The 24,852-nt window shown below is 38.8% G+C and overlaps 2 protein-coding genes across 5 annotated transcripts; one reads left to right on the top strand and one right to left on the bottom strand.

Annotated features, from left to right (window-relative positions):
- The first annotated feature begins 1,960 nt into the window (after positions 1 to 1,960).
- Positions 1,961 to 16,808, top strand: PCYOX1 (prenylcysteine oxidase 1). 3 transcript variants are annotated; one of them, XM_036998146.2, is made up of 7 exons: positions 2,181 to 2,334; positions 2,740 to 2,848; positions 3,390 to 3,596; positions 4,773 to 4,947; positions 12,860 to 13,071; positions 13,419 to 13,571; positions 13,992 to 16,808. In XM_036998146.2, the coding sequence occupies exons 3-7, from the start codon at positions 3,509 to 3,511 to the stop codon at positions 14,648 to 14,650; spliced, it is 1,287 nt and encodes a 428-aa protein (XP_036854041.2). In that variant the 5' UTR covers positions 2,181 to 2,334; positions 2,740 to 2,848; positions 3,390 to 3,508; the 3' UTR covers positions 14,651 to 16,808. The 3 variants fall into 3 exon arrangements, with proteins under 3 accessions (XP_036854039.2, XP_036854040.2, XP_036854041.2); XM_036998144.2 differs by lacking the exon at positions 2,740 to 2,848 and having other exon boundaries at positions 1,961 to 2,334; XM_036998145.2 differs by lacking the exons at positions 2,740 to 2,848; positions 3,390 to 3,596 and having other exon boundaries at positions 2,083 to 2,334.
- A 1,018-nt stretch (positions 16,809 to 17,826) lies between these two features.
- SNRPG (small nuclear ribonucleoprotein polypeptide G) lies at positions 17,827 to 24,209 on the bottom strand. Of its 2 annotated transcripts, XM_073211883.1 has the most exons (5): positions 24,077 to 24,166; positions 22,692 to 22,826; positions 20,933 to 20,955; positions 20,147 to 20,271; positions 17,827 to 18,402 (listed from the first exon to the last, which is right to left on the bottom strand). In XM_073211883.1, exons 3-5 carry the CDS (start codon positions 20,949 to 20,951, stop codon positions 18,352 to 18,354), a joined length of 195 nt encoding a protein of 64 aa, XP_073067984.1. In that variant the 5' UTR covers positions 20,952 to 20,955; positions 22,692 to 22,826; positions 24,077 to 24,166; the 3' UTR covers positions 17,827 to 18,351. The 2 variants fall into 2 exon arrangements, with proteins under 2 accessions (XP_073067984.1, XP_017524638.1); XM_017669149.3 differs by lacking the exon at positions 22,692 to 22,826 and having other exon boundaries at positions 24,077 to 24,209.
- Between the last annotated feature and the right edge of the window lie 643 nt (positions 24,210 to 24,852).

Raw genomic sequence — 24,852 nt, 5'->3', positions numbered from 1 at the left:
AATATTAAAAATTAACTTAACACAAGAAATTTACTGCTCTGATTTCTCCCTGGGATACTGGCGTCTTGGTCTAGGAGCATATCAAAAGGCTGCCTGCCCAGCTCCCAAGGTGGGCTGAGGTATTTATCGTCTTTGCTAGTGAGTAAGTTAAGAATCTTACTTCTTAAACTTCTGTGGGTGTTAAAATGTAATCTTATCTTTATGGTGGAATCCTTCCTGACTTTTACTATGTTGTTTACAGCTGGGTCTGCATGCTAAATTAGTTGACCAGTTTGCAAATCACTTCATCAGATCTGAAGGAGGAAAGACATCACATAGGCCTAGGCCTTTTAGCATGCTGAAGTGAATCTTACACATGATTACAAATGATTAGCATAATAAAAACATGTGCTACTCTTCTTTATATGGGGAATATTAACTGATCCCACTGAAGAATAACTCTAGAGGCTAATGTTCAACACAGAGTTTTGGTAGTGGGTTTCCTTGCATGTAATTACATTGCTCTGACTGCAAATATCCTGCCTTGCTTTTTCTAGAGGCCTTCACCCTATTCTAAGTCCATGGTCCCTGTCTCTGACATTTTCCCCCCATGACATTAAAAAAAAACTTTTGAGTTATAGTGGCAGAATTCTTTTGGAAGGGTGAGAGTGCAGATGAGAAAACTTTTGATCTACCTTCTATTTTGCAGATCTTTAACACTGTCTTTTCACTAAGTGTCCTTTTGGTGAGCTTTTTTCCCAAGGTTTCAGTAGTAGAAATCAAAGTTTCCAAATATGACACTTGTGTCATGGTCAATAATGTGATCAATTCTAATCAACCAACAAGTATTTATTAAGGGCCTAGTAGACTTAATACACTGAGGTGTGGTGAGTAAAATATAGTTTGGAAAAAGGAAAGTAAAAGACACATAGTTCAGTTCTTTCTTTGTAATTTCTCAATGTTGTGAAAAAGGGGTCATAATCTTCATATTTTATGTTCTTAAGTAGATGTGTTTATTTTTCCTATGATTTGTGTCTTGTTCCAGTAACACATCCACTCCCCTTTTTCACTCTGCAATGCTGCCTCCTTGCTGTTCCTCAAACATGCCAAGGCATTCTTCTTGCCTAGAAAGCTCTTTCCCCATTTATTTGCCTGGCCCACTCCCTCACTCCCTGCAAGCTTTTGCTCCAATGCCATCCTACTCAATGAGGCCTACCCAGACCATCTTATTTAAAATTGCAACCCATTCCCCAGTCCTCTTACTTCATTCTATATCTTACATCATTTACTTATTTATGCTAATTATCATGTCTTCTTCCACTAGAATGTCAACTTAATTAGAATAAATATTTTAAAAAGTTTTTGTTCACTGATTTTTCTCAAGCTTCTAGAATATTGCCAGCCACTTGAAAGGAACTCAATAAATATTTGTCCAATGAATGAATGAACGCTTTTTGCACTGGATTTTCTACTTTTCAAGTTCAGCCTTTCTTTCTGTCCAATTTACTACCCCTTCATCCATACTGTTCTTCATGCTCATATACTGGTTTTTCTTTTCTTTTCTTGGGGGTGGGTGGGGTATTTTAATTACAGAAATGGGATCATATAATGCCTATCACTCATCTACCAGCTTTTCTCACCTAACAATCCTAAGACATTATAGATCCCACATTCTTTTTAATACTTGCATAATTTTCCATCACAGGATATGGGTACATACTTTTATTCATTCATTGCATTTCACCTTGGCCACCAATCCCCGGTCTCCCTCATTTTTCTTTTCATCTAGCACCATTTACCCATTTGTCTCGTACCCAACAGTCCCCGGAACACAGTGATCCCTCAATAGGTATTTGCTGCTCTACTGGTCTGTTTCGACAGCGATTAGCTATGTGCTTTCTTTGAGAAAAAGCGATCATAGGGACAGAAAAGGGCACTAATGAAGAACTAAGTTGTTTCACCTGAATAGATGAGGAAGGAGGCGAGCTACGGCAAGCCTCCGCTTCCGGAGCCTTTGGTGTCTCCCTGGAGGGGCGGGGCAGGGCGGGCTTCAGGGACCGAGCGGACCAGGTTGGGAACTGCTGGAAGGACAGGCGGACACGCGGCGACAGGGGCCTGAGCGGGCGGAGCAGGCGGGGCTCAGCGGGGCAGGCCGGCGGCGGAGCTGGGGGTTGGGACGGACAGAGCGCGCAGCCGTGCGGGCTGTCGGGAGCTCCGTGGGTGGCTGCTGCGCTCGGGGAGCCATGGGGTGCACTGCTGGGGAGCTCGTCTCGTTGCTTCTCGGTCTGGGGCTGCTGCTGTGCAGCTGGGTGTGCCCCGGGAGCGCGGAGCTGCGGGCCCCACCGGATAAGATCGGTAGGCGAGAAGGGGGCGGTGCAGAACGGGATTCGGATCGCGCTCCGCGCTGGGCAGCCGCTGCGAGGTACACGCAGGCCTGGCAGTCACGGCGCCCACCTGGAGGCGAGGGCCTAGCCCTCCGCGCGGGTCGCGCTTTTCCCGGTGTTCTCCTCGGGGTAGCCTTCGGTGCCCTAGGGACGTGCCTTCCCGGGCGTGTCGATATGTCCACTTGAGGAATGGGTCTGGGTGGTGGAGGGGAGACCAGGGCGGGCGCGCGGCCACCCAGCGTCCCTGCAAACCCCTGTCTTGGAGGCCTGGGGTTCCGGGGAGGCCGAGGCCGCTCTGGGCGCCGTCCTTTGCTGCACCTTTTGGAGGCTAGCCTTCTCGTGCGTCCTGGAGTGACTGGCCCATTCTGTTCTGCAGATGGCAGGAGCACGCGGGCACAGCTCACCGAGCACTGCAGACAAGCTGATCCAGTCTTCTTCCCTTGATAGGAGATAACACTCTTCCCCGCCCCGCCCGCTTTGCTGAGGTCGGCCGGCTCTCAGGAGGCCCCTGGCTTGCACAATTTCTCTGCCTAGAACTACTGCACAGCCCAAATAATCCACTGCCTTTCTAGTTTCAGCCTTGTTTTTCTGCTCCCTGTTTTGGTTTGCTTTGTTTTTTATTCCCATTAAAGCTGTGTTCTTTGGGTTCATTATCTATACTGAGAACAAATCTAGGCAAAAATGGCGGCCACTTTATTTAAAATGCGTGCTGGAAATTCGTGCCCACCTCTTCTTTTCCTATGGTTTGGGCACAAAGGGGAGTGTGCAGGCCCGCTAGTGCCTTGACAAAAAGCTATGAAAACCTTTGGACATCTGGTAAAAAAAATTTCATGTCAGTTTGTAAGTTAATTTACTACCACTTTTATCTGGGGCAGTGTCTGTCCAACTGTCACTTGCCTCCGCCTCTCCCGAGCTTTCCTAAATTACTAATAGGCTAACGCAACATCTGCTATTGTTGATGACCTTTCAAAAAAAAAGCAAAACCCACAAAGCTGGTAAGAGGGAAACTCTTCATATCCCCCCTAGCAATTATTGGAGCTGGAATCGGTGGCACGTCAGCAGCCTATTATCTGCGGCAGAAATTTGGGAAAGATGTGAAGATTGATCTGTTTGAAAGAGGAGAGGTGGGGGGCCGTCTGGCCACCATGACTGTGAGGGGGCAAGAATACGAGGGAGGAGGTTCTGTCATCCATCCTTTAAATCTGCACATGAAGCGTTTTGTCAAGGACCTGGGTAAGTAATTTGGTCTTGGAGCCAAGTAGCTTTCAGTGTGACCGTCAACAGATATTTGTATCAGCTAGGGAACTGAAACTTTTCCTCCTTGTTAATTGTCTTATACAAAGAAGTTGGTAAAGCTGTTTTCCTCACTTTTTTGCTAGCAACTGGTACTGTCTTAGTTAGGAACCACTCTCCTGTAATGGGACACTAGTTATTTTTATCTTCACTTATCTGGAATTACAGCCATGGGGTTGGGGTGGAGATGGTTGCTGTTATCAGTTGTTAAACTTCTGGCTTTTGAAGTATCAAAGATTTGGGTTTGCAGAGATCTACTGTGCTCATTTTATAGCTGGAGCAATGAGGCCCAGAGGCTTGAAGTGTCTGGCTTAAGGTTACACAGCTAATAGGTACAGACATGTGCCTAGAACCTGGGACATCTGACTGCTTTCCTACTAGCAGAGGAGCTGGATACGTTGTGGAAGTCTGGCAGGCCTCTGCAGGCCCTTTTCTCAGGGAATATTGTGTAATTTTTTAGCTTCTTTCCAGTTATCTGAAATACCTGGTTACACAAAATAGGATTTGCACAGAAACGAGGATGCCTCCTTTCCCTTATCTGCTTTCCGTATTTCCTCTGGATGTGTCCTGGGCCTCTCCACTATGAGGGCACGTATATATGCCAGGAGCAATTTATACTGCAAAGATTCATGACCTTTATGTTTTTAAGTTGAATTCATTGGTACTTTGGCTTTTCCCTTGTGATTTTTTTAGTCTTCTTAGACTGAAAGTAGCCAGTCTAATTCTTTTGATGTATCTGCATGATCCTTTGACCCATCTTTTAGAGAATCTGCTTTTAGGCAGCTAGTGAGTGTATATAATGTATCACATACTGTTCTAAAGACAGAGCTCCTCATCTTACTACGCTGATGGATGGTGACTGCAATGGGTGTGTGTGGGGGACTTGATAACATGGGTGAATGTAGTAACCACAATGTTGCTCATGTGAAACCTTCATAAGATTGTATATCAATGATACCTTAGAAAAAAAAAAGAGGTCCTTTAATAAGTCACCTGACAATGGTGGGAAGCCTGGAATTAACTCACTTCAGAGAGTCCCCAGTAGCTTCAGATTACATTCTGAAGTCATTGTTCATCTTAGAAACTGACTTACTACCCTTTCTCTTTTTTTTGCAGGTCTCTCAACTATTCAGAGCTATGGTGGCCTAATGGGGGTTTATAATGGAGAGACTATGGTGTTTGAGGAGAGCAGCTGGTTTATAATTAACATAATTAAACTAATTTGGCACTATGGATTTCAGCCCCTCCGAATGCACATGTGGGTAGAAGATATATTAGACAAGTTTATGAGGTAATTTTCCCCATTGATCTTAAGGAATTATAGTTTCTTGGAAAAGTTCTCTACCTAATTGCAAGGCCTGTTGGTAAATTGTTAGACAAATGTTTTGTATAAAGTATGCAGACCATTTATCCACTTGGAAATTGAAAGGGTAGTTTATTTTTACTTCTGAAATGTATTTTGTAAATGCTTATTTAGTGTTACCAGACACTCTTAAATGCTCTACAAATATTACCTTCTTGAACGCTCATGGCCGCTCTCTCAGGTAGGCACTGTTATTAGCTTCTTTTTACAAATGTAGAAGGTGGAGGCATAGAGAGGTTTTAAGTGTGCACCTAGTAAGTGGGGGAGCTGAAGTTTCTACCCAGGCAGTCTGGCTCCAGAGTCCTCACTCTTAACTCTGCACTGTGCTGGTGTTGTGTAGTTGAATGTAGTAATGTGCACAAGAGTTTGTAGAAAGGATCAGAAAACTTCAGTGAGCTGTAATTGTGACCTGATGTTTCAGTTATCCTGAGGTATAGTATCAGTTCTATGCCCCCCAAATTTAAATTAAGATATTAAATGCCAGCACTGGGTAGTGAGAATACAGGTGCCTTTTTCTTTTTCTTCATATTTTTCTGTATTTTCAAAATTTTCTGTGTGTATGAATGTTCATTGCTTTGATAATTAGGAAAAGCAACATAAAATACCCAGTCTAACTTTGAAAGATTCAACCTATTTTTTTTTTAAGGCTGTTGGCATGTTCTAGTTTTTATGCTGTTTTATAATTTTAGATGCTGGAGAAATTAAATTTGTAAATGCCAATAATATTTCATCACTATGACTGTTCCAACATAATAAAATAATTGTTAAAAAGTTAAAATTACGTGTTATATGACCAGGTATTGACCAGGACAAGTATAAGAGTTGAGGGGGTTAAGTACACTCTAGTTTCTGTAACTTATGATAGTTATGGATTTCTTTCTTTTTAAATATCATTCTTAGGTCAATTCCTTGCACAGCCTTTCCAGTTGGGTACATTAAGGTCACAGTGCAGATTGTTTTAAAGTAGGCATTAAGTCATTTATTTAATTCAAATACTGAGTGCCTGTTACGTGCCAGGCGCTATTCTAGGTCCTGAGGAGGCAGAACGTAGAATTTGTCCATGCCCTCAAAGAATATACTTTCTAATAGAGAGATAAACAATAAACCAATACCTAAGAAAATATATAGAATTTGTGTAGAGACAGCCAGGCACCTTTTAAAGAAGGAAGGTGGCATGTTGCAGCATGTTCAACAGGTAAATTAACTTCAGATGGCATCAGATGCAGCTTCCCTGTATGCTTTATTTTTCTTACCTGTTTGACATGTAGAGAATTTCCCTTTGAGAATTAAGAAATCACTTTTAAAGTGAATTCAGGGTATTACAGAACTGTGCAGAAGATCCAGTGAGGAGACCACATAGGTTATACTATTTTTGATTTTATTAAACAGTTCCCAAACTATGGAATTATTGGCCTCCCCTCCAACCCCATCTATCTTTGATATTTGATTATATAGCACTGGCCTTTGTGTTGTTTAAAGGAGCATGCATCATACATTTGTGTTTTGTTTAATAAATCAAGAGCATACAAATCTTATTTTGATAATTTTATCATATGCTATGAGATAGTTGGAGGGAAGGCTGGTATTGAGCCAGCATGTGCCAGTTAAATAGTGAAATACTGCTGGACTGGTAAAATAGCTGCTGCCTTGCATGGAATTCCCTTTCCCAGCATGGAGTCTCCACTCTGTTCCACTGTGGTAGTTAGCCTACTTTCTGTTTAATGCCGTAACCAGTTGTTAAGTAGTTGTAATATTACCCCATGTTGGAGAGACACTGGAATGTCACAAAAGCCAGGATTGGGAGCCACAGAGGTTGCCAAAGAGGAATCTGGAACAACAGATTCCCCTGCATTTTAGTAAAGCAGTTGTTCTCAATGTTGGCTGCAATTAGATTTACAAGGGAATCTTTCTAAAATAAGAATGCTGTGCTCCATCCCTATGGAATTTTGATTTCATTGTTCTGGAGTAGGGGGCCTTGTCATTGGTATTTTTAAAAGCACCTCAAGTGAATCTTACATACAGTCAGAAGAACTACTAGGTTAAAATGCACAGTTGGAGAGTATTCTGGAGCTTTTTCTTTGTTTGAACAGTGTAGAAACCTAAAGTCCTTGCTCAAAATTTTTTCCTCCTTTTTGGGATATGTATGACAGGTGCAGTTGGGTCCTCTTCAAAGTGGCTCATGTGGTCTTCCTCTTTTTTTATTTTGGTATCATTAATATAAAATCACATGAGCAACATTGTGGTTACTAGATTTCCCCCATTATCAAGTATCCCCACCACATACTCCATTACAGTCACTACTTGTCTTCTCTGTGCTATACTGCCTTCCCCGAGCCCCCCACCTACATTATGGGTGCTAATCGTAATGCCCCTTATTCCCCTTATCCCTCCTTCCCATCCACTGTCCCCCAACCCCTTTCCACCCACCCTCCCCAACCCCTTTCCATTTGGTAACTGTTAGTCCGTTCTTGGGTTCTATGAGTCTGCTGCTGTTTTGTTCCTTCAGTTTTTGCTTTGTTGTTATATTCCACAGATGAGTGAAATCATTTGGTATTTGTTTTTCTCCACCTGGCTTATTTCACTGAGCATAATACCCTCTGGCTCCATCCATGTTGTTGCAAATGGTAGGATTTGTTTTCTTCTTATGGCCGAATAATATTCCATTGTGTATATGTACCACATCTTTATCCATTCATCTACTGATGGACACTTAGGTCACTTCCATTTCTTGGCTATTGTAAATAGTGCTGTGATAAACATAGGGGTGCACATGTCTTTTTCAAACTGGGATCCTATATTCTTTGAGTAAATTCCTAGGAGTGGAATTCCTGGGTCAAATGGTATTTCTATTTTTAGTAACCTCCATTTTGAGGAACCTCCATACTGCTTTCCACAATGGTTGAACTAGTTTACATTCCCACCAGCAGTGTTAGGAGGGTTCCTCTTTCTCTGCATCCTTGTCAGCATTTATTGTTCCTAGACTTTTCTATGTTAGCCATCCTAACTGGTGTGAGGTGATATCTCATTGTGATTTTAATTTGCATTTCCCTGATAATTAGCGATGTAGAGCATCTTTTCATGTGCCTGTTGGCCATCTGCATTTCTTTGGAGAAGTGTCTATTCGTATCCTCCGTCCATTTTTTAATAGGGTTACTTGCTTTTTGGGTGTTGAGGGTGTGTGATTTCTTTATATATTTTGGATGTTAAACCCTTGTTGGATATGTCATTTACAAATATATTCTCTCATACTGTAGGATGCCTTTTTGTTCTGATGGTGTCATTTGCTGTACAGAAGCTTCTTAGCATGATGTAGTCCCATTTGTTCATTTTTTTTTTCCTTGCGTTCAGGAAAAAGTTGCTCATGTTTATATTCAAGAGATTTTTGCCTATGTTTTCTTCTAAGAGTTTTATGGTTTCATGACTTACATTCAGGTCTTTAATCCATTTTGAGTTTACTTTTGTGTATGGGGTTAGGCAATAATCTAGTTTCATTCTCTTACATGTAGCTGTCCAATTTTGCCAACACCAGCTGTTGAAGAGGCTGTCATTTCCCCATTGTATGTCCATGGCTCGTTTATCGTATATTAATTGACCATATATGCTTGGGTTTATTTATTTATTTATTTATTTTTTGAGAGGGCATCTCTCATATTTATTGATCAAATGGTTGTTAACAACAATAAAATTCAGTATAGGGGGGTCAATGCTCAATGTACAATCATTAATCCATCTCAAGTCTAATTCTCGTCAGTCTCCAATCTTCTGAAGCATAACGAACAAGTTCTTACATGGTGAACGAATTCTTACATAGTGAATAAATTCTTACATGGTGAACAGTACAAGGGCATTCATCACAGAAACTTTCGGTTTTGATCACGCATTATGACCTATAAACAATCAGGTCAAATATGAATATTCGTTTGATTTTTGTACTTGATTTTTATGTTGATCCCACATTTCTCCCTTTATTATTATTATTATTTTTATTTTTAATAAAATGCTGAAGTGGTAGGTAGATGCAAGATAAAGGTAGAAAACATAGTTTAGTGCTGTAAGAGGGCAAATGTAGATGATTAGATGATCAGGTGTGTGCCTATGGACTAAGTATTAATCCAGGCTAGACAAGGGCAGCAAAACATCCACGGATGCAGAAGATTTCTCTCAAAGCAGGGGGGGTGAGGTTCTGAGCCTCCCCTCTGTTGATCCCCAAATTCTCACCTGATGGCCCCCCTGCGACTGTGCCTGTCTTAGGTTGTTCCTCCCTTGAGGAATCTTACCCGTCTCTGGCTAACCAGTCATCTTCCGGGGCCATACAGGGAGATGTAAAGTTGGTAAGTGAGAGAGAGGCAATATTGTTTGAAAAGGTTAGCTTTTTACTTCTTTGCAGATTTATGCCCTGTGGCTTCTATGTGCTTGGGTTTATTTTTATATCTGGGCTCTCTAGTCTGTTCCATTGGTCTATGGATCTGTTCTTGTGCCAGTACCAAATTGTCTTGATTACTGTGGCTTTTGTAGTAGAGCTTGAAGTTGGGGAGTGTAATCCCCTCTGCTTTATTCTTCCTTCTCAGGGTTACTTTGGCTATTCAGGGTCTTTTGTGGTTTCACATGAATTTTAGAACTATTTATTCTAGTTCGTTGAAGAATGCTGTTTGTATTTTGATAGGGATTGCATTGAATCTGTGGATTGCTTTAGGCAGGATGGCCATCTTGACAATATTAATTCTTCCTATCCATGAGCACAGGATGTGTTTCCATTTATCAGTATCTTCTTTAATTTCTGTCATGAGTGTCTTGTAGTTTTCAGAGTATAGGTCTTTCACTTCCTTGGTTAGATTTATTCCTAGGTATTTTATTCTTTTTGATGCAATTGTGAATGATTTCTCTTTCTGCTAGTTCATCATTAGTATATATGAATGCAACAGATTTCTGTGTATTTTGTATCTGTGTATTTTATATCTGTGTAATTAATTCTGTGTATTAATTTTTTGAATTCAGATATTAGATCTAGTAGTTTTGGAGTAGATTCTTCATGTGGTCTTCTCCAGAAACTTTTGGGGGTTTTGCTGACCAGCTTTGGGGAGGTCGAGTTACATTGTCATTTTTGTGCTTCCATTTCAGTGTGCACAGTGTGAGCTTAAGGTCAGTGTGACAGTAGTAAACCATGACACTTGAAGGAGGGGTAAAACTTGTGGTACTCCTGGGTATATGCATTCCTTTTTTTCTCTGTTGTTGGAGGTACTTGGGGTGGAAATCTTGCAGCCCCTGTTATCCAGACTTGCCAGGTTGATATCCAAGTCTGAGCATGTACTTATACAATTTTGGTTGGATGCCATTCCTTACTTCAAAGCCCAATCTCTTATCTGACTCTTTTCAACAAAGTCTTCCCCTAATACTCTAGGCATCATTCATTTCTCTCTTCACTATAATCACTATGCTGTGCATTAGATTTATAGTTGCTGCCTTCTTTTGTTTTAGAGAGGTATTTTCTAGTATACTGTTTAAATTATTTTGTTGTTTCTTTTAGTATATGTATTTTTTTGTTATTAGTTTTAGTATTAATATTACTATTAATTACTAGTTTTATTTGCTGGGCATTACTATTAATCTTAAAATAATGTTAATTGCTTAAAACGGTGTTGTTTTAATACCAACTTAATTTCAATAGCATACAAAAACTTTGCTCCAATATATTTTGTTACCACACCATCTTTTGTGTTATCATTACAAGCTCCTTAGCTTTATAATTATTACTTTATGCAGTTGTCTTTTAAGTCAGATAGGAGAAAAGAGTTACAAACATCTATACTTTTAAACTTTTATATTTACATATATAGTTACCTTTACCAGTACTGTTAATTTCTTTATCTGGATTTGAGTTTGTCTAGTGTCATCTCAGCCTGAGGGACTCCCTTTAGTATTTCTTGGAGAGCTAGTATTAAATTAATCTGTTTTTGTTTACCTGGGATAATCTTAATTTCTGTTCATTTTTGAAGGAGAGTTTTGCTGGATATGGAACTTTTTGTTGATGGTCTTTTCTTTCAGCAATTTGAGCATCATCCTTTTTGGCCTTCATGGTTTCTGATGAGAAGTCAGCTGTTGATCTCATTGAGTCTTCCTTGTGCTGGTTAAGTCACTTTTCTCTTGCTTTCAGAATTCTTTTTTTTGTCCTTCCACAGTTTGACTGTTGATGTATTTAAGTATGGATTCTGCTTGGATTTGTTGTATTTATATGCTTTGGATTTGAGTGTATTCTGCTTGGATTTGTTGAGCTTCCTGGATGTGTGGATTAATGTTTTCCATCAAATTTGGGAAGTTTGGGCTGTTATTTCTTCAGTTTTTTGGTCCTTTTTTCCCCTCTCCTTCTAGGATTCCCATTATGAGTATGTTGATATGTTTTGTTGTCCAAAGGTCTCTGAGGCTCTGCTCATTCCTTTTTTCTTTCTATATGTGTCAGTTGACCTTATCTTTGAGTTCACCGATTTGTCTGCTATTTCAAATCTGCTGTTGAGCCCCTCTAGAGAATTTTTTATTTCTATTAAGTCTGTATTGTACTTTTCAACTCCAAAATTAAAATTTTTTTGTCTCTTTATTGATAGTCTATATTTCATGAAACAGTCTCATACTTATTTTAGTTCTTTAGACATGGCTTCCTTTATTTGTTTGAACATATTTATAATAGCTTATTTGAAGTCTTTGTCTAGCAAGTCCAATGTCTGGGTCCAGGGACAGTTTCTATTGACTCCCTTTTCCTACTTGTGTTTGGGCCACACTTTCTTGTTTCTCTGGGTGTCTCATGATTTTTGTTGAAAACTGGACATTTAAAATAATATTAGATGGCAACTCCAGTCAGATTTCCCCTCACCTCAGGATTAGTTGTTGCTGTTTGTTTAGTGACTTTCTGGGACTAAGTCTAAAGTCTGTATTCTTTGTCATGTGTGGCCAGTGAAGTGTGTGTGTGTTGGGGTATGTTTTGGATGCTTTTGCAGGCAGTTTATACCTCTACTTCGCCTTTATTTCCTGCTTGCTCAAAGCCTCAAGGTCAGCCAGAGATGACAGATTAGGACCTTCTCAGGTCTGCTGTGGGCATGTGGCAGCCTCATACATGGGCATGGCCTTTGAGGTCCCTAGGAACGTGTCATGTTTTCCATTCCCCAGTATTTCTTTTTAGTCTTTCAGTCTACCTCTTGTTAGTCCTAGGTGATATCAAGCTTTTGGCAGCTGTGATGTTAAATTGCCACTGATTCTTTTGACAATGCCCTCAGCAGGTAGATCAGATATTCATGTTAGTAGTTTGAATATAAATCCTGACTCAAAGTCAGGGAAATTAGAATGAAGTAACAAGAGAAATATTAGATTGGTAAGATTTTCTTTTTGGGTGGGAGAAGCAGAAAGAAGTGAAAATGTTTCAAATTGAAACCAAATGAACAATGAAACTAAATGCAGGATGTTAGGAGGGACTTGTTAGTTTTGGCTGGGATGGCTGGGTGGGTGGTGGATCAAGCCTGATGGAAAGATGCATGTCTAATTTTGGACATGTCTCAGTGCTGCTGAAGATAAGGTGAACAAGGCATACCCACTTCTTAAAAGGTGCTCACAATGACCATATTAATGCAGAAGAGCATATGCAAAGGACATTGGCCTTCCAGAGGAGGGAGAGGGAGGGCCAAGAGCTTCTGGGATATCTGGGGAAGATGGTGACTAAGGTGCCTATCACGATAAGTAGGTACCCTTCAGAAGGAAACATGAAAGTCAGTTTGAGTCTTGCTATTTCTCTTATTTGTGCATCCTCTTTCCCCTATCTTGTTTGGTGTTTAATGGCCATTTCTTTTCTTTTCAAAAGGATCTACCGCTACCAATCTCATGACTATGCCTTCAGTAGTGTAGAAAAGTTACTACATTCCCTCGGAGGGGACGACTTCCTTGGAATGCTTAACCGAACACTTCTTGAAACCTTGCAGAAAGCTGGCTTCTCTGAGAAATTCCTCAACGAAATTGTTGCTCCTGTCATGAGGGTCAATTATGGCCAAAGCATGGACATCAATGGCTTTGTGGGTAAGCCAAGGCTCAAAACAGTTATGGACATTATTAGTTCATAGGGGAAATTGACTTGATGCTATGGTGGCTCCTGACTTTAGGCCATGAGTTGAAGACTACCTTTTTCTGTGAAACCTCACACATTGTTGGCAAAATTGTGTATATATAAATGTTCATTTTTATAGGGAGAGTCCTTAGCTTTTCTTATAGTTGAATCATTCTCAGCTGGGAAAGATTTTGCCCCCAGGGTCCATTTGGCAATGTCTGGAAGACCTATGGAGGAGAATTCACCTAACTGGGAAGGAGAGTGGGTACAGGGCCTCTTACAGTAACAATTAAAACACATTTTTTCCTGCTACCAACAGGGGCAGTGTCAATGTCTTGTGCTGATTCTGGCCTTTGGGCAGTAGACGGTGGCAATAAACTTGTTTGCTCAGGACTCCTTCAGGCATCCAAAAGCAACCTGATATCTGGCTCAGTAATGTACATAGAGGAGAAAACAAGGACAAAGTATACAGGTGAGTTTGCGTTCCTGTTTTACTCTTGCTAATTTCCCCTGTAGGAAATAATTGCTAAGGTAGAAAAACCTCTCTTCCACCATACCTCTCACTCAGTTCCAAATGATGGGAATTTTAAATTGTGTATGCTATGTAGAAATATTCTTAATTGTGTTCAAGTACAGTGAGTGGCATGACTCCTTGGATGTAAAAAGTATTCTCATCTTTAAAAGAAAAACTTTCATATTTTGTATTATTGACAAGGTAGTATTTCTATTCTGAGTATGAAATTGGCCTCAGTTTTGGACAGTTATCTTACGGGATAAAACTACTTTAATTCCTTATAATTACAAACTATTAAGAAGGTATAGGATTATTTTTAGAAGATGTAAAATAGTGTAAGAAACACTAAAGAAATGTATGGTTCCTTATTTCCTCTAGGAAATCCCACGAAGATGTATGAAGTCGTCTACCAAGCTGGACCTGAGACCCATTCAGACTTCTATGACATAGTTTTGGTGGCCACTCCACTGAATCGGAAAATGTCCAATATAACTTTTCTCAACTTTGACCCTCCAATTGAGGAATTCCATCAATACTATCAACATATAGTGACAACTTTAATTAAGGGGCAATTGAATTCAACTATTTTTAGCTCCAGAGCTTTAGCTGAGTTTGATCTTAGTACAATCTTAACCACAGATAATTCAGATTTGTTCATTAATAGCATTGGGATTGTATCTTCTGTGAGAGAAAATAATAATCTTCAACCACCAACAGATGGCACATATATTTGGAAGATCTTTTCCCCAGAAATTCTTACTAAAGAACAAATTTTAAAGCTCTTTTTGTCCTATGATTATGCTGTGAAGCAGCTGTGGCTTGCGTATCCCCATTATAAACCTCCAGAGAAATGCCCCTCCATCATACTACACGACCACCTTTATTACCTCAATGGCATAGAGTGTGCAGCAAGCGCCATGGAGATGAGTGCCATTGCAGCCCACAATGCCGCTCTCCTTGCCTATCACCGCTGGAATGGGCACATAGACATGATTGACCAAGAGGACTTATATGAGAAACTTAAAACTGAACTATGAAATAACACTATCATTTTCCCCTCCTGGTAACAAACGGAGCATCACTGGCAAAAACAACACAATCTGAGCAAAGATGATTGTGAATCATGTATTTTGTCATCATTATTATTAAACTAAAATAACCCCAGTGAGTCATGAGGAAATACAAGGTTCTAATTGAGTGTGAAGGTGTAACTATTGCATTTATGTCATCTCTAAAGTTTCTTCACTTTTAATATCCATAAATAGTATTTCCCAAACTTGTCTAAGATTCACCAGGAGTTTGTTAAATAATGGATTCCCTAGCTCCTCTGGAGATTCTCGTTCAGTAAGTCTGGGGGTGGGATGCTGGATTTTGAACAAAACCTTAGAGCATTTTAAATAAGCTGAACACTTGAAAAATGTAAAGATACGTCTTTCAGTTGGGAACTAGTTCATTTGTGCTTCATAGCTGGATGTGATCTTTAGCCAGATAGTTAAAACTATGGGAGTTGGTATCATATGCCTGGCTTTAGTTAATAATTTATGCCCTTTAAAGTAAAAGTGCCCATGCTTGCAGCCTTGACTTTCAGAATGTTCTTTTGATTGCTTCTGTCTGGATTTAATTATGGGTGGAATTCAGAAATCTAAGTCGTATAACCTTAAGATGTCATACAAAAATCTCAAGTAAAATGAAAAGCAAATATAGGCTATTGATTTAAGAATTTGGCATTCTACTATGAAATCCTCAGTTATGGAGCTTTAAAAAATAGATTCCTCACAACCAGATTGATTTAATGAATTAAGGACAGGACTTCAGCATTGTAGCTTTTTAAAGTTCCTAATGTGCAACCTGAATTGAGAATCACTGATGTGGGGGTGTAAGCTGTCTTCAAAGGGTTTTTAGTGCCTTAAAGGTCCCAAGAAACCAATCCATTATCAAAGCTGATCCATTTTGTGAAGATTGATTTCTCTAAATGAGAACTCCAGCAGTAATCTTGATAGTAGAGGCAATTTAGTGTACTCCAGAGCAGATTACACTAAAGTAGGATATTTAGAATGACACCACACTTGATCAAATAAATCCAGCATATGTTCAAATTATTAAATGCTTCTAAAGCTACTGTAGCATTTTGGTAAGAAATTGGTTGCTGAAATCTTGTTTTAAGGCAGCAGTTCTCAACCTTGGCTGCATATTGGAATCACCTGTAGGACTATAAAGCTTCCTAAATGATTCTATGTGCAGCCAAACTTGAGAACCAGTTCTACATTTACTGTACAAAGATTGTGACTGACTGTCCTTGTAGTCACTAGTAGGACAGAAGAAAAGCCTGAGTTCTCAAAGTAACTCCAACAAAGTCAACGTGTACTGTGAAAAAAAGTTCTTCACCTGATTAAAGCAGTAGCTACTTTAGCAAAATGGGGGAAGAGAACATTGATTCTTAAAGATTTCTTCTCTGCTACAATTGTGAATATTAGTATGCTGATAAAATTGCCAAGATATATTTGATATAAAGGCAGGGCTTAAATTTATAGTTTGCCAAATGGTCAGCTTTTTTCTAATTTTATTCTTAACAAGTATGTTACATATTCTTATTTTTTCCTCTTGTGGTTTCAATGAAAACAGTATTGTAGAGAATGTAATATTGTGTTATGTGTATGTTAAGGATCAGTAAATATTAATGAAATAGTTTCTGTCAACCTAAGACTTGTTTTGCAATGAGATTTATTTTCACTTGAAAGAACACTATATCAAACCTACTTTAAGTTTCCCACCAGGGCATCTGAAATTGCCTCTTCAAAGAGCAAAACAAGTTAACAATGTATTAAGCATATTGGTAAGTTTTATGCAATTAGCATTAAAGAATAATTCTTCATTGAAAGAAAAAAATACTGTCAGAGCCTGTTACTTCAGGAGACTACTAATCTTTTGACATTAATCATGCAGGGGCTGACTGAAAGCCAGCTCTACCCCAGTGGTTCTCCAACTTGAGTATGCACTGGCAATTACTACAGGGTTAAAACATTGCTGGGCCTCACTCCCAGAATTTGTTTCAATAGGTCTGTAATGGTATACAAAAACTGGCATTTCTGCTAAGTGGTTGCAAAAAATGCAAGCCTGTCAATGTTGCATCAGTGAAGTCAGTAAAGATAAAAAAAGCTGCTAGGTAATGGAAGAATAAAAACATACTGGACTTCACATCAGTTTTCCTTATTACAATTAAATTTGTTTGAGCCCACTAGCTGTTCTTTTGCCATAAATATTTTAAGTAGGAACTACCATTTATTTATTTATTTATTTATTTTTTGAGAGGGCATCTCTCATATTTATTGATCAAATGGTTATTAACAGTTAACAACAATAAAATTCTGTACAGGGGACTCAATGCACAATCATTAATCCACCCCAAGCCTAATTCTCATCAGTCTCCAATCTTCTGAAGCACAACGAACAAGTTCTTACATGGTGAACAAATTCTTACATAGTGAATAAGTTCTTACATGGTGAACAGTGCAAGGGCAGTCATCACAGAAACTTTTGGTTTTGATCACGCATTATGAACTATAAACAATCAGGTCAAATATGAATATTCGTTTGATTTTTATACTTGATTTATATGTGAATCCCACATTTCTCTCTTATTATTATTTTTAATAAAATGTTGAAGTGGTAGGTAGATGCAAGATAAAGGTAGAAAACATAGTTTAGTGCTGTAAGAGCAAATGTAGATGATCAGGTGTGTGCCTATAGGCAAAGTATTAATCCAAGCTAGACAAGGGCAACGAAACATCCACGGATGCAGATTTCTCTCAAAACGGGGGGTGAGGTTCTAAGCCTCACCTCTGTTGATCCCTAATTTCTCACCTGATGGCCCCCCTGTGACTGTGCCTGTCTTAGGTTGAGGAACTACCATTTTAGAGATAACCTATAAGCCATCCACTGTGTTTTGTTTTATAAGTACCTTAGATATTCACTGTGTATACCTCATTCTCTAAAATAGTTTAAAAATGATTCAAAGTTTGAAGGCTTCTTACCAGATCACAAAAAGAATATGCCAAGCATTTGTTTGATAGATTTTTTTAAGGTTTGGTTTATGACACAACCATGTGTAATCTGACTGAGGTTTGTGCGCTGTAAAATTTATGACCTGGGTGAATATATTGTGCAGCATTATCACCACCCTCCATTCTCCACAAAGAACCACAATACACTGGAATGTTTTTCTTTAGAATTCTATTTCTAATCGTATGCAAAACTGTTTCCCAATTATGCTCAAAATAAACAATGACATCCTATGTCTTCTGTTGCACTACACTTGGAACGTAGATGTACTTGGAAAAGTCAGAGTACATCAAAGTTACTACACTGAGATCTGAAAATTACAGTTAATGTTGCAGATAAAACTCACTTAGGTTTGTAGGTTATCTCTTGTTCAGTGTTAGAAGATGGAAAAAGGGATCCTTGCCATGTTTCACATTTAGTCAGATCCTTCAATATCACATAAAAACATCTGAACAAATTGTTAGAATAGTTCATGTCAGAAAAAATTAGAGCAACACTTAGCATTGTATTTTCTATGTTCATAATGTTCAAGAAAGCATTTTTGACTACTGCAAAAGTTTATTTAACAAAAAAGTTCAGTATGAAAATGTATACCCGATTTTCATATTGCAGTAAAAAACATGTGCCGTGGAGAGGGGACATGGAAACGGTGGATTTCTCTGGTGTACATAGCCATTGCTTATACTCGTTCCAAGGCTTCCAACATGATGATACTGTTTCCTCGTATTACCTAAGAAAAAATTTGAAAAGAATACAATTCATTTAACAGACATCAATGATTACTAAAGAATTTTCAGCAAATCATTAACGGTTTTTCAGTATTAAAGGTCAGTTTGTGATGCTTTTTTCAAGCCATAGGTACACTAAAGTCTTAATCATGTCATGAAGCCACTAAGACCTTTTTTAGTGAAACGCACATCTTCTAGACTGAAGACTAACAAGTGCCCTTTTGAGATGTCGAATCTCCAGTAACTCATTTCACCTTCTAAACTGGGATTCAAACAACATGACTATCTCTACCCTAAAACCCCTGAAATATCCATAAATTAACAGGAAAAACAGATATTGTAGAATGTCAGCTTAGGGATATAAGATCATTTAGGGAACAAACCACGATGGGTATTGTGAAAAGTATACTTTATGAAGATGGCATTTTACCTGGATCTTGAAGATAGGAAATTCTAGACAAACAGATGAAAAAGTGTAAGGATATAAGGGAAAAAACCTACCCTGAATGCATGTAGGTTATGATGGAAAGTGGAATATAAATATAGTTTTCATCAAATCTTAGAAGGTCTCAAACACCAAAGTGTGTGGAGGGTATCATGAAACCAACGAGTGAGTGAAACTTTCACAGTTGGGGGAATAACCACTGTTCTACCCATACATTTGAGAGAAGGGCAAGAGCTTAGAGGCAGAAAAAGAAGTTAAAAAGAAAGGCCCTAGGAGCACAGTGCCTGACAGTAGCCATTCTATAAATGAAGACAAGGATACTGAGGAGAACTTAGTGAAATGGTTGGTTACTGCACTGAGGAGGGGTCGAAAAATTAGTCAAACTGGAAGGCCAGGAGACCCTGGTAGACTGCAGATGTAATAAAATACAGTTCCATGTCAAGTAAAGCTGGATGGGTGAAAGGACAGGAGGGGATATAGAGGAAATGTAACAATTTGTTAGAAATGGAGGCATTCTGAGTAAGAGTCAACGTGGAGGGATAAGGGGTGGGAAAAAAGAAAGGGTGCATTATAATTAGCATGTATAATCGGGGGGGGTGCACGGGGAGGGCTGTACAACACAGAGAAGACAAGTAGTGACTCTACAGCATCTTACTACGCTGATGGACACAGACTGTAATGGGGTAAGTGGGGGGTCTTGGTGATGGGAGGAGTCTAGTAAACATAATGTTCCTCATGTAATTGTAGATTAATGAACCCCTGCCAAAAAGGCAAAAACTCAGGTTCGACCCCACACTTACTGAATTAAGATCTGCATTTTAGTAAGATCTTCAGGGAATTTATACACATAAAGTTTGGTAAGTAGCACTTAATCCTCACTAACATTAAAATTACCAAAGATCTTTTAACAACAAAAAAGGTATCAGTTTCAACTGCTTTGGAGTAGGAACAGATTTTTTTTGAAAAATGTCTCAGGTGACTGCAAATGCTCTAAATCAGTGATTAATCTTGGCCTTACTTTAGAAATATCTGGAGAACTTTTAGATCCAGAACTATTGCTCAAATGAAGGACTACAGCCCTCTATTGGAGAATACAGATGAAAAAGTACTTCCAAAGAGGATTCTACATAAGATTCGTATCAACTAACAGTTGAGTGACTGCCACATGTTAAACTAAAAGGAAGATGGAAAGTCTAATCTTGCCTGTAATTTGCCTAACTTCTATTTAATCCAAGAGTTTGACTGAATGGAAGTTAACGCTTAAATGAAATCTCTACAGAAATCTTGTTCTCTTTACTTACCACCATTCCAATATTGTTCTGTTGCCCACTAGTTGCCATCTCCACACATTCATCTATCACAAGATTCATAAAGGGATCAAATCCCCTCAATATTCCTTGGACATGTCTTCCACCATTTAATTTCACTATAAAGAGGGAAGAAAGTTTTAATGAAAGTGGTCAGTATCAGCTACTCGTTAAAGATTAGTTGGTATAAAATCCAGGTATTTTGAGATATATAATCCACTATCCTTACTATGTGCCAAGGACTGGGCTAAACATTTCATATATATTTTCACATTTAAATTTAACAAGAATCTTAAAAAGTAGAATTATCCTAACTCTTTATGAGGGAACTTAAGTAACTGGTTCAAGGTTATATAGTTAGTGTGTGGTAGAGCTGGGTTTCAAACTGAAGGCTGTTTTGCCTTTGAAGCCTGTTTTAACCCTTATGTATTTGAAGTACTGTACAGGTCAGATTTTTTGTCCATGTCTGTCTTTTGATTAAAGGAAAAAAGGATGGTAAATTTTCAAATATTACAAAATAGGAAAATCCTGTTAATTCTGTCAAAATGGGGGAGGTAGGGATTATATGAAACAATGAGAAGTTTGAAGTACTATGAAATTGATTAAATATCAGAAATTAGGTAAATTAGGATTTACTTAGGATTTTAAGTAAACCTGATTAATGGATGTGAATTAGAGGTTCTGTGTGCTTTGAACGTCTGTAAATTGCTCCAAACATTATATACTGCCAAGACACATACAAAAAGCAAGTAATTAAAAAACAAAACAAAAATAACTTACATGATAACTTTTTGTCCATAAATCTGAAAAAATAAAAAGGAGATATAACTGATCTTAAAAACTTAAGCATAAAAAAGAACAAAAGTAGGTATAATCAATATAATTTGCTAAAATTTACATAGTAGGAATAAAATTTCAAACAGTAAAAGCCTATGTTGCTGCTGTAAAAGATGAGGGAGTAATGGGCCACCTCAGTCAGTACTTACACAAAGCACTGTAATTTGGGAAGGGCAAGATAATAAAAGTGGAATGGATCTAAAATATTAATATACATTAAATCAAGTCTTTATACTAATGTGAATTACAAATACATTCTTGTTCAATATTGGCCTAATTTTCAATGACTGGATTTTATAGCCATAAGAGAAAAAGATTTGGTTATTTCCAAAACCAAACAAAGTTGTGAAGAAACCAGGAGGTAATCAAACCACACCCAATTCAATAGGTATTTTATTTTATAATTGAGACAATAGTGTTTTATTAAATATTCAGTGGGGCTAATACCCAAAATATGTAAAGAACTCATATGCCTCAACACCAAAAAAACCAATTTCGTCACAAAATGGACAGAGGACCAGTTTTCCAAGGAAAACATATAGATGGCCAACAGGCATATGAAAAGATGCTCCACATCCCTAATCATCGGGGAAATGCAAACCAAATTCAAAATGAGATTATCACCTCACACCAGTCAGAATGCCCACCATCTAAGCACAATAACAAGTGTTTGTGAGGATGTGGAGAAAAGGGAGCCCTCCTATACATTTGGTGGTGATGTAAATTGGTCCAGCCACTGTGGCAAGCAGTATAGGTTACTCAAAAACCTAGAAATAGAAATATTATATGACCCAGTAATTCTACTTTTTGAGAATTTACCCAAATAAAAAGTATCTGATTCGAAAAGAAAAAAAAAATTAAGTATCCATCTTAAGTGTTCAGGATACTCTTCAATACCTAAGTATATTTTAGTAAAATAACTGCATATTTTGAAGCTTTAACAATTTGAATTAAAAAAGAAAATGGCATCTCAGCAAGGCAGTATGAATACTAAGTAATTAAGTCAAACCACTTTTTACCTCTTCCAGTTCTAGGCTAGAAAACCGAAAATTTCATTCCACTTTAGTGTACAACACATCATACGAGAATTCAAAGATAACTAAGACATGGAGCCTGACAGAAGATGCAAGATACATTTACAAATAAAAATATATAGTATGATGTATTAAATAACCTATTCTAATATATTAAACAATAGCAAATATAACATATGAGCTTATTAACCCTTATGACAACTTTAAAGTTACATACCATTATCACTACCATTTCACAAGATGGGGAACTGAGGCTTAGGAAAGGTTAAGTAAAATTGTCCACAGTCACATAGCAGGTGAGAAAGTTTGGGCAAACACAAACAGTTTCGTTTGGATGGAGAAGAGGGCATTCAAATACCTGTGTGTGTAATATTTGGTGCTTGGATTTCAGATGGAGGAGCTTGGATGCTGGGTGAAGAAGTCTGTACTGTATTATGCAGTGGTTAAGTTATTAAGGCAGAGCCAGTTATTGCCAAGACTACTTGGCAGTGATTTTTTTAAAGAGGTGTGAGGGAAAATGCGGTTAGCCCAGGTTATCTCAACTTCACCATGCTGACCTATGTGGCCAGATGATTGTTGTTGAGGGATGTCCAGTGTACTGTAGGGTATTTTGCAGTACCCCTGGCCTCTACCCACCCCATGCTGATACAATCAGACTCCCCACTCACCAGTGAAGAATCAGAGTTATGCGAAACCACGAGGAGGGTATAAAAGTGTAAAAGATGGCATGCGTGAGAAAGTAAAGGAAGAAACATTTTCAAAGTCATTTTGACTTTCTGACAGGATTTTCTAATTCATGATATCTAGGTATGAGAAAAGAAAGGTATTAAAACTAGTTTCATCCTCTGAAATTCTCAAGTATCTGTTAAAAATCAGAAAGGAAATTTAAAATTACAAGTACAGCCTGGTCCTTTTGCTAAAAAAAGAATTAACCATTTCACCAGTTCCTGATGAATCCAGAGGACACAAGATTTTACCCAGATCACCAATGAAAGAATATCTTTTAGACCTGCATTTTCACAATAATTTGTGTTTTTCTTAATGTCAGGCTTATGATTTAATAATTGTCTTTAAAAGACTCAAATATAGTTTTTAACCCAAAAGGTGGCTTTGATACAAACAGGCACTTACATGCAGAATTATTAACTATGAGCTTTTTCTGAAGTTTTTTACTTCTTTATGGAGCTAGTAATAAATGAACTATAAACAAGGTGCCCAGGTGGCTGCCACACAAATTGATCCCTGGATCAATTCTGCATAATTTGTGCTAACCAATTACTACATGCAGAATTCTACCATTACATGGTAAACAGAAGAAAGAGAAGTACTTTGGAAACATGGTACATGTTAAGTTCAGTCAAGAGTTTTTGAGGAGGTTGAACATTTAAATCGGTCACTGTCTAAAGTAGGAATACTTTAGAGATGATTTTATTGGGTATCGAAAAAGCAACCAACCTATCCTCTAATTAGAAAAATGAATGTTCTCACACATCTCTGTTAACAGAACAAGGTTTCACATGACATTCCAGTTTAACAAGTACAAGCAAGCAAGAAAAAGGAATGGGATTACTAAATTAAAGTTCGAAGAAACAGCTACAAACGTGGGTTTTGGTTAAGGTAGATTTTGATTCCTCATATACTACTAAGCATGTTCATTCCACGCACCTCCTTACATAATTATTCTCCAGTCACTTATCTACAACTTAATGCTATTAAAGATGCTCAACAAAGGATGGCATTCGAGATCTCCAAGTAACGAGGCAGAGAGTCCGAGGGAGTGTACTGAGGAAACGTGGGCCAGAAATTCGGGCCAGAGAGGCGAGTCTGCAGAATGGAGGCGCCTTGGCCAGCTTTGGTAACCATGCCGACCAGGCCCTGAAGAGACATCTGCGCGAACTGCAGGCGCGGAAGTGCGGGACCCTGGCCGGTACCTCGGCGGCCTCGGGCGGGAGTAAGTGTGCCAGGCGCACTGATGGGAAATGGAGGAAGACCTAAGAAACTCTTAAGGACGCTAAGAAACTGCCACTTAAGCGCGGTCCTCACATATACTTACTTTTTCAATTCGGGAGGGTGCGCTTTGCTCATGGTGCCTACGCCGCGAGCTCAAGGACTCCAAACGCAGCCCACCTCACGCTCCCGTGGTAGGCCTGGCGTTTTGCGTCTGACGTCAACGATCCCATTAGCCAATCGGTTGCTGGAAGCTTTCACATTTTCACCTCGCGATACTTACGGGAAGCCTGATGGAGTCGATCAGCTCTAGCTTCCGGTTGCGTTGCCCGCGACTGGCTAGGATGGAGGGGGTGGGGCCTCAGGGCGTTTTCCTTAATTCTGAGTGTTCTGTGCAGTGTGCGTTCTATAAAACCTCTGATCTGCACTAGTCAATTACTTATCTTTGTGGATCGCATCAGTTATCTTCTTCACATAGACCAAATAAAAATCTCAGGAGTGGGCCCCTATTTCTTGGGCATGTGTTTTCACAGTATATTGTCATGCTAAGCCTAGTGTTCCAGTAACATCTTAGTGACCTCTGCAACAAAGAGCAGGATGACAGGGCCAGTCTTAAGAATTTTAATCCAGAGCGCGGAAGTGTATTTCCAACCGATGCTCCTGCAATTCTAACACTGCTTCCAAAAGAACCCCCACTTAACGTACCTTGCCTTATATGTAAAATGTTAAGTGCAGCACACAAACGCTAGTATGTGGTACTCATTTTCAAGTCAAGAGCATTGTGAAAATCGGTCAACTTGTTCTCAGTTAAATCACCCAAAATAGGAGAATTTACATTTATGAATCAAATAGGGATTACAGAAGACTTGGCCAAAATAGAGA

The sequence above is a fragment of the Manis javanica genome, chromosome 1 (assembly GCF_040802235.1).
Source record: "Manis javanica isolate MJ-LG chromosome 1, MJ_LKY, whole genome shotgun sequence".
NCBI lineage: Eukaryota > Metazoa > Chordata > Mammalia > Pholidota > Manidae > Manis > Manis javanica.
Note: the sequence above shows the minus strand (reverse complement) of the source record. Positions and strands in the feature narration are given on the sequence as shown.